At 57.2% G+C, this 17,183-nt stretch overlaps 1 protein-coding gene across 2 annotated transcripts; it reads left to right on the top strand.

The window, feature by feature from the left end:
* The first annotated feature begins 1,043 nt into the window (after positions 1–1,043).
* Positions 1,044–16,220, top strand: PIGQ (phosphatidylinositol glycan anchor biosynthesis class Q). Of its 2 annotated transcripts, none has more exons than XM_054586727.1 (11): positions 1,044–1,174; positions 4,745–5,443; positions 7,341–7,472; positions 7,627–7,747; positions 9,730–9,856; positions 10,186–10,339; positions 10,483–10,594; positions 11,378–11,458; positions 12,092–12,206; positions 13,879–13,940; positions 14,731–16,220. In XM_054586727.1, exons 2-11 carry the CDS (start codon positions 4,755–4,757, stop codon positions 14,881–14,883), a joined length of 1,746 nt encoding a protein of 581 aa, XP_054442702.1. In that variant the 5' UTR covers positions 1,044–1,174; positions 4,745–4,754; the 3' UTR covers positions 14,884–16,220. The 2 variants fall into 2 exon arrangements, with proteins under 2 accessions (XP_054442702.1, XP_054442703.1); XM_054586728.1 differs by lacking the exon at positions 1,044–1,174 and adding an exon at positions 3,679–3,747.
* Positions 16,221–17,183: the final 963 nt, after the last annotated feature.

Genomic DNA, 17,183 nt, shown 5'->3' with positions numbered 1-17,183 from the left:
GGCACATGTGGGAGGCAGCAAATCGATGTTTCTCTCTCACATCAATGTTTCTCTCCCCCACCCTCTTCCCCCTCTCTCTCTCAAATCAATAAATACATTAAAAAAAAAAAAAAAAAAGGCAGGGAAATGAGGCCCCAAAAGGGTGGGGAAGTGTTGGGTGACTGTGTCTGGTGCCTCGCCAGGCTCCTAGTCCCAGTGAGGGGTCTTCAGCAGGAGGGGACAGTGCCTGGTCCTGTCCCTGAGGGCTGATGAGGGGGTGCTCTTGTCTATCACCAGGACATTGGGGTCCGTGGTTTTCAGGTCATTCACCTCTGATAAGTTTCCCTCCATATGTCCCAGCCCTGTGGACGGGAGACTAAATGGGTCAGTGTAAAGCGTGTGCAGTAGGTGCTCAATAGTTGGTGCTGCTGGTGTTAGGGTGATTGTTCCCCAGAGCAGGGGGCGCCAGGAGGCCTCCTGATGATCAGGTGACCGAGGCCTCTGGGCTGGCCCCCCAGGGCCCAACCACTTCCTAGTCCACCTGTCCCTGGAGCAAGGCGGGGTGGGATGGGGCCTAAGGGCAGCCTCTACAGAGACCAGTGTGCTAAGGGAAGGGGCCAGCCTGGGGCTGGGAGGCAGCTCTTTCTGGAATCACACATAGAGCCTGGGGGTCCTTTCACTCTGGGAGAGTGGGGGCCCCTCAAAAGCCCCAGTTCTTCAGAGGAGGAAATCCGGGGAGGTTTGGCAGCTGTGGGAAGGTGGAGGGACTGTGAGGCAGGGGTGCCGGGGATGTTGCGCGTAGAGCGGATGGGAGGGCGGCAAGGACGATGAGGGGGGCACGAGGACACTGGGGAGCACAAAATTTGCATGGAGGGGCAAGGACGCTGCGGGGTTGGGTAACAAGGCGGCTCTGGAGGGACAAGAACGCTGCGCACGCCGGCCACGGGCTCCGGGGACGGGAACTTTGCGTGCGCGGAACGCTCGGGCAAGGCCGGCGGCAGTCCGAGCGCCTTTGGGGGCCGGACCGTCGCGCGGCAACGTTAGGAGCCGGCGGAAATGGGGCTCGTGTCCCGTGGCACTGCTGCCGTTGGGGTGGGAGCTGCGACTGCTGTCGTCCGCTCGTGCCGGCCTAACGCTGTCCCCAACCCCATCCCGAACCAGCCGCCCGAGGGCGCGCTTCCCCCGGGAGCAGCCGGTGAGCATTCGCGGGGAGGGCCGGCGTCCGCGCGGTTTGACCTTGGAGCGCCGCCCCTCCCGGCCACGGGCACCCGGCTGTGGGCCCCGACTCCTTGGTGGCTGCGGAACTGGGCTCAGGCGAAGGAGAGCGAATGGGTATACCTGAGCCTCCTCCCTGGGCCGACGCACGCCTCTTGCCACGCGGAGCCTTTGTTTCATCATCCGTAAAATGGGGCCGCCACTGGCCACAGCCCAGGGCCGGCCCGCAACCTAGGAGGCCCCCCGCCAGCTTCCAACACCGCCCCCCCGCCCCCGCCAGCGTCTCCTGCCCCAGGGGCGCGTTTTCTCAGACCTGGAGGATTTGTGGCAGGGTGGCGTGGGTTCTTTTGGTGAGGAGACTGCCTCCAACACCCTGCAGAGTGAAGGGCGCCTGGCTGGGTTCCTTTGACCCACGCAACTTGGGCCCCGCTGTGGCCTCTTTGGAAGGGTATTCAGGGTCAGAGGCGGTTGATAGTTGTCCCTGACTGCAGTAAAGGGCAAAACATAGAATCCTAGATTCATGTCCATTCTTCTGAAATGAGAGGAGGAAAAGCACTGTTCACAAAACATGAGGAAAAAATGTTTTTTAAAACACAAACGACATGGGGTAAAAGCTAATTATTGTGAGCTATTGAGGAGCAGTGACTGGGAGGCTTCACAGAGGAGGATTTCAGCCAGTGAGATGTCCCTGGCGGGTTATATCTGGGCTTTGCCTTGGAATCAGTTCGTGCAGAGGACAGAGGGAAGTACACGTCCCACTTAATAAGGTATACTGTTGGCCTCTCGCTCAGTGGGAAGGGGCGTCCCAGAGATCCTGACTGACCTGGGAATGTGTTGTTTCATAAGGGAAGTTGGTGTCTTTCTTAACAGGGGAGGCTTTTCCAGGTGTATGTTCTTGGTTTGGGGGGTTTTTCTTTTCTCTCTTTAATTTTTTTTTTTAAATCACAGTCTTTAAAGATGTGCACGTTGCCTAAGTTGCTGCCCTGCTTTCTCCCATCTGCACCTCTGCTATCGATTGCCTGCTCTTTCATCTCTTTCTGTCTGTGTGATGTGAGCAGACTTCTTTGTGTTCATCACTCCCAGAGGCTGAGGTGGGAGCAGGAATGGGAATTTGCCCCATAATCTGTTAAGAGTTCTTTCTCACTACCCCACGGATAAGAACATCAACTTCTGCCTTCTGCTGTTCCTTAAACATGAGGAGCTGCTTCTTTTTTCTTTTGTTTCAGTAAACTTTGTAGATGAAGCATAACACGGACAAAGAAAGTGTACAATGCGACAAAGTTGCCCACAGTGAACATCCTGTAACCAGCTTCCCCCAGAGCATCTGTTTGTCATTAGGCCAGTCGTGCTTCTTTTCCAACAGTAGCCATTAACAGCTTTCCTTAGCTCCTGTGAAAGGAGTCCCCAAGCAGGGCGTGATGCTGTCATTTGGCTGAACTGGTATGTCCTGACAGGCTGGCACTGAGAGGCTTGGACTGTGCTGGCTGGCCCTCATTATAGTTGCCAAGCCAGACGCACCAGGTTCCTTGCAGGCAGAATTGCTCTGTTCCTCTCACGATGTCATCAGGAGGACAGTCCCTGAAGAAGGATAAGGAAGACAAGTTGGCCCTGGATGCCCTTGATGATGGATTTGGCCCTAGGCTGTTATCAGGCTCCAGGCTTTTGCTTGCCAGCTTCCACTGTTGCCTGCTCCCCCTGGTCACTGAGTCCTGCTGCTGCTGGACTCAGAGGGACCCTTTTCAGCTGGAACCTACAGCTGCGAGAGGTCCCTTCTCCAAGCTGGATGTGAGAGGCCTTCGCCCTCCAGCCCCAGTCTGGGCTACCCACGGGGGAGGAAAGCAGCTGCATCAGTGGCCTCTGAAGCCCTGGGCATTTCTGTCTGTGTGAGGCTTCCCAGTGCCCCCTGATCCCCAGGACAAGGCTCCCTCTGCCTCCCACAATGCCACACTGCCCCAACATGTGTGCCTCTCTCTGTCCCCTTGTCCCCAAGAGGCTGGTGAGCATTGAGGCCTGGAGGCCCAGCCTCAGTCCAAGGCCTGTGTTTCTCCCTCTGGTATGGGCTCCAACTTGGGGATTTTAGCTCAAGGTGGTGCTCTGCCCTGTGTGCTGATGGTATGGTGGCAGTCAGTGTCTGAGGATGGGCGTGCCTCACGATGAGTACCCTCAGTCTGTGCTGGGTGATGTCATGCGGCTTCTCTGGCCCCGTTTGAGAGGGGCTCAGGTGGAAGAATGAGGTGCTTGCTGAGAAACGCTCATCCCCAGTGAGCTTACTTCTGGGCAAGTTAAGGCTTAGGATCCCACAGAATTCAGGAATTGCAGCTGCTTGGGAGGATTCCTAATCCTTAGGGGCTACGTGAGGGTAGTGAGAGTTCAGGAAGGCTGGTGTCCCTCATCCTGAGAGAAGATGATGGTATCTCTTCATGTCCCAGGGCTGGTGAACTTCTCCCACTCCCACTTGGAGATAGCTACCTGGTTAGAAGAATACGTCCCAAAGGAGGTGCTCAGCTGTGACAAGAGGAAACACTCCTCTGTTGGGAACCCTGCCCTGAAGGGGTATGTGAATGGGGCTCCCAGGGCAGGATAGTCCCAGCTGTAGGCTGGAGGATCAGAGTATAGGCAGAAGCCCTGTGAGCTGAGCCTGCTCTCTGAGCACTGAGGCTTCTCTAGGAGGCTCACTGGGCAGGGAGGCGGCCTTAGGTTACCAGGCATGCTTCTGGGTATCTTCTGGGGTATCTCTACTGGTGTCCACAGCCACCAGCAAGGTGCCCATGTCTGATTTCCTTCAGCTCAGCAGCAATTTGTTTACATTTTCATCTTTAGTTTTGCTAGCTTAATAAATAAATCAAGGTTTTTCAGAGTTTGCATTACTTTTCTCTTTTAAAGATTTTATTTATTTTTAGAGAGAGGGGACGAGAGGGAGAGAAACATCAGTGTGTGGTTGCCTCTCAAGTGCCCCCTACTGGGGACCTGGCCTGCAACCCAGGCATGTGCCCTGACTGGGAACTGAACTGGCGACCCTTTGGTTCGCAGGCCACCACTCAATCCACTGAGCCACACTAGTCAGGGCTAATTTGTGTTATTTTTGTCAATGAGACTGTATGTTTTTTCCATGTGCTACACATAAAAAAACTAATCAGTTTCTTTAAAACCTCTTGTTCACCTCCGCACTTCTTGCGAGTGGTACTGAGAAGGTCATGTAACCTCACGCCTGTTTCAGCCTGCTTGTTCCTGAAATAGGGGAAAGCACTGACCTGCCTTGGGGTGAGGATGAAGGGTGATTGGGGGCCTGTGCTTACAACAGCCCAGGGCAAAATGAGGGCAGCACCCATGGGAGATGGACAGCCAGGGACCCCCCCATCAACCTTCATGACCAAAGCCCAAATTGGGTGACCCCAACCATGTGGCCACGTGGGATGTGCTCCTCAGGGTGTTTGTGCCACATGTTGGCTGTGGCCTGCAGCCACAGCGCTTCCAGCCGCCCTGGGGTCATGGAGGCAGGCATAGTGGTGGTGGCAACAGCTCTGAGCTGAGCCACTCCCCTCTCTTCCAGTGTCTACAGCATGGTGCTTAAAGCTTTCTTCCCCACGTGCTGCGCCTCGGTGGACAGCGGCCTACTGGTTGGACGATGGGTCCCAGAGCAGAGCAGCGCTGTGGTCCTGGCTGTGGTACACTTTCCCTTCATCCCCATCCAGGTCAAGGAGCTCTTGGCCCAGGTGCAGCAGGCCAGCCAAGTAGGTGTGGCCGTGCTGGGCACCTGGTGCCACCGTCGGCAGGAGCCTGAGGAGAGCCTAGGCCACTTCCTAGAAGGCCTGGGTGCCATCTTCTCCCACGAGCCTTGGCTCCAACTGTGCCGGGAGAGGGACAGCAAGTTCTGGAGCTGCAAGGCCATGTATCGGCAGGTGCCTACCTCCCCTGGTGCCCTCAGGGAGGACCAGGTCATGCTCATCTTCTACGACCAGCGCAAGGTGCTGCTGTCCCAGCTGCACCCGCCTGCAGCCGTGCCTGATCACCAGGCTGGAGATGCCACAGCCAGCACTTGCGGCCTGGCTGCTGTCTTTGACACAGTGGCGCGAAGTGAGGCACTCTTTCGAAGTGACCGATTTGACGAGGGCCTCGTGCGGCTGAGCCACTGGCAGTCAGATGGTGTGGAAGCCAGCATCCTCGTGGAGCTGGCCAAGCAGGCCTCGGGGCCTGTCTGCCTACTGCTGGCCTGCCTGCTCTCATTCATCTCAGCTGCCAGCACCTGCCGGTAAGTGCTCCTGAGTTCTAGGCCCACCCCCTCAGTGCGGAGGCCCAGACGAGCCCTTCTGAGGTTCATAGCTGCCCCCTACACCTCTGCTCTTTCATACTCCCACCCCTGGTATGTCAGAGGGTGTCCTAGTGGTGGCTGTTCTGGTGCCCCTCACTCCTGAGGAAGAGCCAGGCTTCCTGGCAACCTCTGCACTTGTGTAGGACCCACCAGGTAGGGGTACTGGGTGAAACTCAGACGGCTCCAGCCCATGAGAGGGCGATGAGGCGATGGGCACATAGGGTTGTTGCTGGCCAACCGCCGATGTTGCCCTGCCCGGGAGTTGTTTGTGCTCCTGAACCCACATAGGCCTGTCCACTTCCTTGGCCCTGGCACCCATAGGAGGACGGACAGCCCTGGTGGCTGTGGGGGCGCAGCCATTCACTGACAGCCATGGGTATGGGGTGGTGGTCCCCAGCCTTGGCTACTTTCTAGAGTCACCTGGAACACTCCTGGCTACAGGCTTGGCCAAGGGATTTGCAAAGGCCCCCGAGGGCCCTAGGGAATGCTGGGGTCAGCACCAGGGTGTTCAGGCTGGGCTGTAGGGGCTCCACTTTCTGTGAGATGCCATCTCCCTACTGGGGAGCAGCTGTGCCACACCCTCAGGCACCCCCTTCCTGAGGTCCAGGGTTCAAGTTGCCTGGTTCGCGGACTGGTCTTGCTTGCTCGCCTGGCGGCTGTGTGTGGACACACCATGGGTTGTGGGGACTGCAGGGGATGGGTGGATTTCAGAGCTTCATGACTCCCTTGGAATGAAGCATGTCAAAGTATGTCTGGGCCTAGGTACAGTTTTGGGGGAGAGAAGGTTCTTAGCTTTTATCAGCTTTCAAAGGAACCAAGAAAGGTTAAGAACTGCTCATGTGCCCCGAATATGGACTAGCCCATCCGTCAGGTGTCGGTCAATGACTGGTAGTGGTTATGAGCACAGGGATATTCATACGAGTCATGGCTGTCACTGCAGTAATGGAGCCCCCTTGTTTCCCCCAGGCAGGCCCAGGGATGCTTTCGGGGCCTAGGCTGCCCAGGGCTGGTCTTAACATTGGGGAGACCGCTGTGCAGGCAGGAGTCTCTGTGCAGCCAATGCGAGGCCACCTGCCACTTGATTGGAGTTGGGGGGGCGGTGCGGTGTGTATACTGAATGCTTGCTTGCTTGCTTTCTCATTTTCATTTCTTGGCATTGGTTTTAAAGCTGCTCAGTCGGAGACAAAGCTTTTAAACTTTTCCAAGTCTAGACCTCTTCCTTCCAAGAATCTAAGTGCGTGCTGGTCAGTGGCTCTACACTTTGCACAAGCCCTTTCTGTCCCCTGCTGGCAGCAAGGTTGTGAGTGGAAAGGGGCCCTGGGCACGGCTGAGCGGCAGTGCAGCGCTCTCTTCATCTTTGCTAGCGAGCTTCTCCCCTGAACATTTGAATGCTTTGGAGGCGTCTCAGTGCTTCCTTTGCCTGGTGAGAAATCAGTCTTGTTGGACAGCCAGGTCAGCCCAGAGACCCTTGACGAAGGTTGCCTATCTAGCACAGCAAGGCGCTGGGTGACGAGACAGCCCATTCTCTCACTGCTGGGGCACAGGTGGCCTGGGGTCAGCACTTTGTGAGATGGTTGGTCTCCCAGTTAATGGTCGTGAATGTACCATGAGTCCCACTGGACTGCTCGTTGGGCCCTCTAACCTGTGTTCCTGCCCTGCTGAGTTCAGGGGTGTGTCAGTCAGTGTTTGGAGCCACCAGTGACTCTGGCTGTGCCTGGCCTGGTACTTCTGTCTGCACAGTGAGGGTTGTTGACAACACTGAGGCAGCCCTTGCTCCCTGGCAGCCAGGAGAGCCCCAGGAGGGGCTGAAGGCCTGTCTGTCTCTGCTCCTTCACAGGGTATTCAAGCTGTGGCCACTGTCCTTCATCTGGAGCAAGCTCTCCACGTGTGAGCAGCTCAGGCATCGGCTGGAGCAGCTCACACTCGTCTTCAGCACCCAGAAGGCCGAGAACCCCGCCCAGCTGATGAGGTTTGGGGTCTGCCCTGGGTCTTCTCTGCAGCAGCCAGATGCATCATAGGCCAAGCCCCTTCCCTACCCCCTTCTCTGCACCAGACCCATCCTTCCTGATCCTTTCTAGCCAGACTGTCCTCACCGCCCACTCCTGTTGGACCCCTCCTTTCAGGAAGGCCAACATGCTTGTCTCCGTGCTCCTTGATGTGGCCCTAGGCCTCGCGCTGTTGTCCTGGCTCCATGGGAAAGACCGAATCGGGCAGCTGGCTGATGCCCTAGTACCTGTGGCAGATGTGAGTTGGATGGGGTCAAGCCAGGTCTAGACTCCAGCACCTGTTTCCTGGGGTGGGGATGGGGCCCTTTCTGGGGGCACCAGAGGCCTCTCAACCAGCCAGAGCAGCTCTTCCCCTCTACTTTTTGTGGCCATAAGAGCAGCCCTTACCATGGGCCCTGAGACCTTCAGCGATTTGGGTCTGCCAGGCACCCACTCTCCTATCACATTGCTGCTCCTGCCTTCCACCTTCTCTTCCCGAAGGTGGCTGTTTCTGGGGAGCCATCCTGTGGTCGAGGCTTTTATGGGGAGCCCACCTCCCTCCACCCAGCCCAGTGTCACATTGTTCCCATTACCTCCTTCAGTGCATGGCTCTTTCTGCTCTCCTGGCTGGCCTTTGGCTTGACACCTCTACTCAGTCAGCATTGTGGAAACATACATGTGTCCAGGGGTGTCTGCGTGCAGTTGAGCTGTGGCCTCCCTCCTTTCAGGGGTCACATCGCTCCCAGCGTTGGTTCTACAGTTCCCATGCTGAGAGCCAGAGGCACCAGCTCATCTGCTGTGCTCCTGTACTTGCTTTGCACACTGGGCAATGATTCCAGGCCCTGGGTGCCATTGCCCTCCTCCCTGCCTTATCATTCTTCCAGGGTCCACCTGCTGCATTCAGCTTCTCTGCTTCCCTTCCTCAGAGCCAAAGGTCCTGTCACTTCTGTTGGGAGCTGGTTTTCTTGCTTAGAGCAGTCCCTCTGATCTCTCAGGCTACCCACAGGCCTCTTCAGGGACCTCTTGTGGTTGAGTGGCTGAAGCTTGACTGGGTGGCCCATATGGGCTCAACCCCTACTGGCCATGACAGTGTCCAGCCATTGGTGCTTACTGGGCCTACTTGTGGCCAGGCCAGACTCTGGACAGGAGCCCTCACAGGCCCAGCTGAGAGGAAGGAGGAAGGAGAGTCTGGGGGCTGGGAAAGGGGCTTGGCTGCTTTGCCTCCTCCTCTATGCTCTGCCTGTGGCCAGCTTCACCCTAGACCTCTCTTCTGCAAAACTGCTCAGAAATATAAATATTTAATTTAAAAATGAAAGCCTCTTCCTGCTGCCAAGCTCTTATCGTTTAAATATTAAATAAGCTCTCTTTATAAAGAATGTTCTGTTCCCCTTCTCATTGCTCCCGACGTGGCTAAAGCCTTCATGCAGGGTTGGGAGAGGCCTGCAAGGGGAGTGGGTGGGGGTGGGGGCAGACCTCTGACTGTGAGGCAGGGATGTCACTCCTGTGGCCTCAGCATTAGTGATGAGGCTGTGAGTCCTCAGGGCCTGCCCACTGGGGCTGGCATGGCGCACGGATATTGGCTTTGCTCTTGAGGCAGCTAGGACACTGGTCAGCTTCCCTGCTTGCTTGCGAGGCTCCCTGTGCTGTCTCTGGCCTTCATTCAATGCTGATCTTGACTCTGAGCTCCCATCTGTAATTCCCTCTAGGGGACACTCCTGCCCTCCTCCCTTCTATCTCTGCCCCTGATGGGCATGACACCTTCGCCCTCACCTGAGGTCATCCACCAGGGCAGGCCCAGGCCTCTGCTGTGGCAGGTGGTGGGGTGGGTCTTTGGTGGAGGAAGACTGGGTGGGCATAATGGGTTCCCCGTGAAAGGTTCAAAGTGGGCCTGGGCCTGACCCACATCCTGGAGCCTAGGGCCAAGGGCTCCTGTGGGTTTAGTGGCCAGAGTGGTGAGATGGGAAGAGGACATTTTATTTGGAGGTTGACTCCCATCAGGGGCTACCTAACTATAGATGGCCATGAGCCGATTGTCAGCGTCGAAAGTTGTGCCTCAACCTGACATCCCCCAACATCTGTGAGGACGGGTTCCATGGCCAGACAAGTGTGGGAAACCCCATGTGCCCGTCATGATAGGAGATGGCAATCTAGACACCTGGAGGAGGGAGCGCAGTCTACCTTTGCCCTGTGCAGATGGGCTAGCCCAGTTTATGGACAACTTGCCCCTCTGTGTTCTCCCAGCGAGTGGCTGAGGAGCTCCAGCATCTGCTGCAGTGGCTGATGGGTGCACCTGCTGGGCTCAAGATGAACCGGGCACTGGACCAGGTGTTAGGCCGATTCTTCCTGTACCACATCCACTTGTGGATCAGTGAGTGGTGTGGGTGGGTGGGACGAGGTACTTCCCAAGGACCCCCGACTTGGTTCCTAAAGCGTGTGGCTCCAGGGATGCAGGCCCTGATTGAGCAGGGCAGTGGGGCCCAGACCGGGAACCATCCCTTTGGTCCCTGTGTCCTGCCCTCCTTGCGCCCATTGTGTGTGGAGCCCTACTGTGCTAGGCTGGCTGCTCTCCTTAAGGATGGCCAGTGGCGTAGTCTGTCACTCAGTTTTCCAGCAACCTCAGGCACCATCCTCAGTGAGGACTTGGGGGGACCAGGACCTCCTGAGCACCCACTCAGGGCTGACCCCCCCTCCTGCCAGGCTACATCCACCTCATGTCCCCCTTCATCGAGCGAATCCTGTGGCATGTGGGCCTCTCAGCCTGCCTGGGTCTCACAGTTGCCCTGTCCACCCTGTCGGACATCATCGCCCTCCTCACCTTCCACATCTACTGCTTCTATGTCTATGGTGCCAGGTGGGTGTGTGCTCCCAACCCCTACAGGCTGGCCCGGTGTGGCTCTCCCATGCCCTGGGCACCACAGACAGGCTCCTTGGACTGAGTTGCTATGGGGTAGTGCAGCGCCCAATCTGGGCCCTGATGGCGCCTGTGTCCTATAGGCTCTACTGCCTGAAGATCTGTGGCCTGTCCTCACTCTGGCGCCTGTTCCGGGGGAAGAAGTGGAATGTTCTGCGCCAGCGGGTGGACTCCTGCTCTTACGACCTGGACCAGGTATTGGAAAGGACTGCAGGGGAGGCGGCACCCTAGCCCCAAGTGGCCAGTGTGACCTCCCAGCTCCAGTCCAACAGACCCTGCTGAATGGCCCTGACCCATGTAGCTGCTCGGGCACAATGAGGGGGCAACCACTCTCCTGCCCAGAAGCTCACTTGCTGCAGCGGAGTCTGCAAGGGACAGGGCCAGTGTGGGGCCCTTAGACAGTGCAGAACTTTGCTCCAGGCGGAAGGTGGACCCTGCTCTCAAGAGGCCAGTGGGCCTCAGGTCAGCGGGCACTAGAAGTGACTTTGGCAGTAGGCCCTGAAGATGGCCCAGAAAGGGGGCCTAGAGGTGGCCTGGGCACAGGGCCTGGCTCTGGCTTGTCCTGTTAGCTTGCTCAGACCTAACATATGGACCCTGAGTGGTGCTCTCCTAGGTACATTTTTTTGTTTATTTTTTGTTTTTGTTTTTGCCTAATTTTCACAACTGTTTTATCTTTGGTGCACATGGCTGTACAGCCTGTTTGGCTGGTCTTCTCTCCCCCTCCCCCATCTCCCACGTGTCACTAAGTCTGGAGGGCATGCAGTCGTTCCCCTCCCAGTACTGGAGCGGGCTGTCATAGTGGGTTTTCCTGATTTGTTTCAGAAAGCCAGTGTCTGAACAGCAGGTGTCCCCCGTTTCTGCTCAGTTATAGGATAGGCTTGGTGGGGACGGGAAGCAGGGGTGTGGCCAGTGCTAGTGGGGCTGTCCCCAGCATGAGCAAGCTCCAGCTGATGCTGAGGGTGCCTCTTCTCCCGGCAGTTGTTCATTGGGACTTTGCTCTTCACCGTCCTGGTCTTCCTGCTGCCCACCACGGCCCTGTACTACCTGGTGTTCACCCTGGTGAGCCATGGGGGACTCTGGGTGTGACACCTAGCTGAGGGGCCTTACCCACAGTGCTTAGAGCTGTCACTGCTAGCTGTGCTTGCCAGTCTGGCAGTTTTGGGCAAGCCATCCACTGCTGCAGGCCATGTGGGGTATGGCTGTTCTAGACTCTCTGGGCAGTATATGCTGGGCCCTGGAGTGGGTAGGGGTTTTACTCTACAGGAATACCACCCACTGCTCTGGGACACTCAGCTGGGTACAGGGAGGGCAGGACTCATGGTGGGTGGGTCATAGTGGTGGTCTCCCCTCTAGTGCCTGGCATGGGGATGGGGGCTCAGACAGAAGGAGGGGAGCAGCACCTAGGTAGCCTGGGCTGAGATGTCAGTGACTCATTTTGCTGGATCAGAGCACCATCCCCTCTGATCTTATGGGAGGACCACCCACTCTCACCTCTTTGTGCTTGGGCCTCAGGGTCCAGACAAGGTTCATGCCCTCCTCAGGGTGGGATCCATGCTCTTACATGCTCTCCCAAGACTCTGGTCTCCCTTCATTGTGGCCCAGGACCCATCAGGCTGCTCTGCTTATGGGCATGCCAGTGTGGTTCTGGCCGTGGTCCCGGCTCAGAGGCCCTGAGCATTGTCTGTGCTGCAGCTCCGGCTCCTGGTGGTTGCTGTGCAGGGTCTGATCCATCTGCTCGTGGATCTTATCAACTCTTTACCGCTGTATGCACTCGGCCTCCGGCTCTGCCGACCCTACAGACTCGCAGGTAGGTCTGCGTGCTGGGTGGACAGGCACACACCTGTGGGCCCTGGAGAAGCACCAACTGCACCGCCTGTGCCTCCTGTCTGGAAGTGGTGGTGTGCATGGGGTGGGTAGGCAGGGAAGACAGAAACCCCTGGTGCCAGGGCATCTGCTGGGCCAGTTGCCTGCGCTGAGCTGGCTGTAGAGAGTTCAGCTGGTGTTCAGGTTCAGAGGCCGTAGAGATGACCTTTCTTTGTTTTCACCTTTTTCTGTGACAACCGTGAATATCTGCCCTGAGGTCTGTCCACAGTGGTGTAGGTAGTACCTGAATGTGGCTCAGAGAAGATGTGTCCCTGTGTGGTTGTATGGGGCTATGTGTGCCTGCTGGTGCCCCTCAACTCTGGAGGCAACAGGCCTGGATGGAGGACACTGGGTGGGCCAGATCTGTGTGACAAGAGTGCCCTCCCGCTCTGCACCCAGCACACCAGTAATTGCTGGGACAACATTCCCCCATCCCAGCTGCCTCTGGCCATCCCCTCTGCAGGTGGCTGCTTGTTTGCATGCTGACACTAACCACTGTGTTGGCCACATGCCCCTAACTGGAGGCTGTCCCTACTTCAGACCTCAGGGGGCCCACCTAACTGGCCATAAGGTTGTGGGTTGCTGCAGGGGCTTTGAACATATCAGGGAACTTGGAGAGTTCCAGCACAGCCCCTATCTAGCAGCTGTCCAGATGGCCCCAAGGTGATCACAATGCCCAGGAGGCCCTGCACCCAGTTTGCAACTGGGCAGCTTGGGGCACACCCCAGAGCTCATGGTAGTTGCTCCCAGCCAGCTCTGAGCCAGAGGGCGTGAATATGGTTTTCCATGGGCTTTGGGCCTAAAGTCTGCCTGCTGAATACCCTCAAATCCTCTTTCCAAGGCGTTCTCCCCACCAGTGGCCAGGCCAGGGACCCATCTACTGTTCATGTTCACTCACCCCCCGTCTCCACCCCCACCTCAGAATGCTAGAACAATGCAAGTGGAGAGCCCGAGACTCGGCAGCCTCCTCCCCCATACCCTGGCTCACTGCCAGAGCAGAGTTGTTTTAACTTCACATGAAAGGCCACGGATGCCGCTGCCTCCTCTCTTCTTCCCTGAGTTTGCCTTGGGCCTCTTCATCAAATGATAATTAGCTCCTATTTCTCTTTTCAAAAAATCTTCAGCCTGGGAATTCCCAGGCTTGGGGGTCCAAACTGCAGGCCAGGGACGTGGTGGATTTTAGTCAACCATGCACACAGAATTTGGAAGATTTAGATGCCAGTAGGACAGCCGCCACCTATAAAGTGCCCGTTGGCTCTGTGGGAAAACCCGTCTTGTTTGGAAAACAGCACAGGCTGTGCGCCACCGCCCAGCTGCTCTTTGCTGCTGGCCATTCAGCCTTTTCCTTTCAGTGGAGTTGTGCAGGAGGCTTTGATATCTGCCCAGCAACCCATTCAAAGAGGCAGATGGAAAGGGTGAGAGGGGCGGAAGAGCCCAGGTAGCCCTCTGAATGTCACCCAGAGACAAAGGGGCCTTCACTGCCAGAGCCCCTCTGTCCATGCCTGCCTCTGCTGACACACAGCAGAAGGACTAAAGGGGGCTGCCTGCTGGGCTCTGGAGCCCTGGGAGGCCACGCCCCTCCTTCACAAAGAGCGTTTGCCTTGCTCTCCTTCCAGCCGGTGTGAAGTTTCGAGTCCTAGAGCATGAGGCTGGCAGGCCTCTCCGCCTCCTAATGCAGGTAAGGCCTCTGTGCACCTGTAACACTATTGCCTGTGGACACATCCCACCCTCCCGCCATGATACTGATCACATTTCTGGGCAGCTGGGATCAGGCTCCTCTCTGCCACCCTGGGTTTGGAACAGCAGGGGCCCAGGGTAAGGGACAAGCAGAAGGGCCCAGCAGAGCTGACAGGTGGAGCCCAAGGGGAGACTCCCACCCCCAAGGCCTCAGGGCACCATGACCATCTCTGCCTGGAACCTTCCCCAGAAGAGCCCATGGACTGAATCCCCTGCACTGTCAAATACCTAGAGCTCCTGCCTGCTTGTCCCTGGGTCCCCGAATCCTGCCCTGAGTCCAAAGAGCTTTTGTTCCTGGTAGAGTAGCACAGATTTGGCCAAAGTCTCAGGACACAGATGTGTTCTCTGTTGGATTCCTTTATCTGGAACAGTCTTGGGGCCCCTGGCCTTCAGAAGGGAGCAGGCTATTTGCCGGGTGACCCCCTCTGGGTGACTCACTGGGTGCCAGTGTTGGGGTTGGCTTGATGATCACTGGGAGAGGTCAGATGCTGAGGGGTCTGCCATCTGCCAGCCCAGTCCTCCCCGTAGCCTGCTCAGAGCAGATCATTCCCTCCTGAGCTGCTCATCCAACTCATGGACCACTGGTGAGAGCACATCTGGCACAGAGCTGGCTTTGTCACACAATTGTTTAGCCCAGGGACCTTCCCACAAGGATTTTCCATGCCCAGAGACCTCAAGCCCCAGGGAGTTGGGGGCTTTGCTGAGGCTGACTGCTGCCCTTGTCTTTTCAGATAAACCCCCTGCCCTACTATCGTGTGGTAGACACCTACCGCCTCCCCAGCTGTGGCTGCCACCCTAAGCACTCCTGGGGCTCCTTGTGCCGCAAGCTGTTCTTCGGGGAGCTCATCTACCCCTGGAGGCAGAGAGGGGACAAACAGGACTGAGGGACGCCAGCCACCGGCCTGCCCAGCACCACTACATGGCCACGGTCAGCCTTCTACCCTGGGGTGACGTTGACTGGCAGGCAGCACATTGTCCTGCACTCTGACTTTTCTGCCCCGAGTCGTCTGGGACCTCTGCAGGCCCTGCCGGGCCCTGCCTGTCGCAGATCCCCCCCAATTATGAGGTTGAATTTGAGGTCATGGGGTGGTGAGCAGGAGGATGCAGGGGGCGCCCAGCCAGGTCAGCTGGCTTCTGCTCTATAAGGAGCCCTGTTTGCTTCAGGACTCACTTCCAATCTGTCATGATGACACTATTAGCCCAATCCCTCCAGCCTCCCAGGCCTACCCAGGAGCGCCCACTGACTTCCTTCAGACCCAGACTCTGCCTCGGAGGGGTTTACAGAGCCCCACCTCGGCCCACCATGTCCTTTCCTGGTGGGGTGAGCTGACAAGTCTCCCTGGATGTTCCATGGTAGCTCAACCCTGGGGTTGAGGGACTCCTCCCAGGGGCCTCTCAACAGTTCTTGAGACCCTGACTCTCAAACATCTCATTCCTTGGGTTTTTTTCTGCATATACACTTCTGGGTCCCCAGTATATCCAAGCTGCCTCAGTGGAACAGCAACCAGCCAATATGGGGGATTTAAGCAACCACTGACTCCTGGCCCAAATCAGCAACCCCAGTGAGACAGGACCTTCCGGGAAGCCAAGCAGCAGTGGCCCCCACACCCTAAATTGCACGGGGTTACTCCTGATGCTTCCTAGGGAAATTGCTACGCAGGAGGAGCCACTCACAGGCCTTTGGTAGTCCCTGTGTGATGTGAAGCCAGGCTATATGAGGTACTCAGAGCTGCCTTGCTACAAGCTGAGTGCCCGCCCATCTGGCTGCCCAGTTCCTGCCCCATTCCCACTCCATGCTCCTGCAGAAACAGCTCTCTTGGCCAGATCTCGCATCTCCTCTCACTAGTTTCTTGCCAAATCAGGCAGCTCCTGGGAGGATGCTTCCGTGTCCCCCTGGGGAAGGGTCCTGGCACTCAGGCTGCACCTGCCTGCTGGCTGGCTGCAAAATCTGTATAAGTGTGAGTCACTGAGTCCCCAGGGTGAGGAAGCCTGAAGGTACGGTGGCATTCCATGCAGTTTGTCACCTTGGAATTGAAAACTTCGTGCCACAGTCCAGGGAGTGGGGATGGCGCTCCCTGTCCATCGTGGGCACTCAGGACTGTTCACTTCTGCCTCCCACACTCCTGGGCTGCAGACCACAGAGCGGGGCTGCTGGGGAAGTCCCCACCATCTGGTAGGACCAGTCCTGGCTCTGTCTTTCTCTGCTGTGACATTAAAGTCTTCCGTGTGTTTGAGTGTGACACTGCCTTTTCATCACCCCATGTGCAGTGGGAGTGGGGGACCTCTTTCTCCTGGGGGGGTGGGACAGCTGGTCTCCACTGTTTATTCTGAGGTGACTGCCACATCTTTTCTGGTGATGCCAAGACTGGGGGCACTGGGCACCCTCCCTCTTGGAGCGGGCCTCTCTGCAGCTCTGGTGAGTGGGTGGGTGGGTTTGTAGGCTCTGGCCCCTTGAAGATATTCTAGCGTGGTTGGGTGGGCCCAGGACCACTTGCTTTCTGGTTTCAGCCTTGCCCTTGCATGGGGGGGGCCCCCCCAGGTCAAGGGTGCAGGCCCCCCTGCTGTTGAGGGTGAGCCACACTCCTGGCTCTGATGAATATGTCATCACCTGAAACTCAAGGGCTCTACACAGGCACTCCCTGACTGTCCTACAGCCTCCAGGAATATTCGGGTGGCCTCCTCTGCATCTGTTGTCCTGACTGTGTAGGGAGGAGCTGGCCCAGAGAAGTCACTCAGCAACTTCCAGCCCTGCACCTCCACCCCCAGTGGGCCCCCGTGGGTTCTGGTGGGCAGGGACTGTGCCTCCAGCGCCTGCTGAGAATGACCTCCACGCCTGTATTTCTAGAATTTGAAGAATTCTCTCCCCACTCTCCCTGGCCAGCCGGCTCATCCTTTGCTCACTTTTGCCCTGTACCCCTCCTGTTGTGGCTCCCGTCAGGTGAGGGTCCTGCTGCTTGGCCTGGACCACTACAAGATGGTGGCCATGTCACAGGTCAGCCTGACAGCTATGACCCTCTGTGTCAGGTTCTGGGCTGCCTGCCCATTTCCTGAGTGACAGCTCTGGTGCCAGGCCTGGTTCTTGCCAGACATACACAGAGAGGTTTCTGGCTCCATCCACCTGTGGGACTTCAGTGGGACCTCTCCATGACACCAAACCTGGACCAGGATGTCCGGAGCAACTGAA

Source organism: Pteronotus mesoamericanus, unplaced genomic scaffold, assembly GCF_021234165.1.
Source record: "Pteronotus mesoamericanus isolate MK-2021 breed Mesoamerican mustached bat unplaced genomic scaffold, CSHL_Meso_final contig_947, whole genome shotgun sequence".
Taxonomy (NCBI): Eukaryota; Metazoa; Chordata; class Mammalia; order Chiroptera; family Mormoopidae; genus Pteronotus; species Pteronotus mesoamericanus.
Note: the sequence above shows the minus strand (reverse complement) of the source record. Positions and strands in the feature narration are given on the sequence as shown.

Bases quoted from the DNA above. Each gene is read 5' to 3' on its own strand.
- PIGQ (XM_054586727.1), top strand. From the start codon at position 4,755: ATGGTGCTTAAAGCTTTCTTCCCCACGTGCTGCGCCTCGGTGGACAGC. The intron at 10,595-11,377 runs GTATTGGAAAGG...TTCTCCCGGCAG, and splicing joins GCTCTTACGACCTGGACCAG to TTGTTCATTGGGACTTTGCT. The intron at 11,459-12,091 runs GTGAGCCATGGG...TCTGTGCTGCAG, and splicing joins ACTACCTGGTGTTCACCCTG to CTCCGGCTCCTGGTGGTTGC.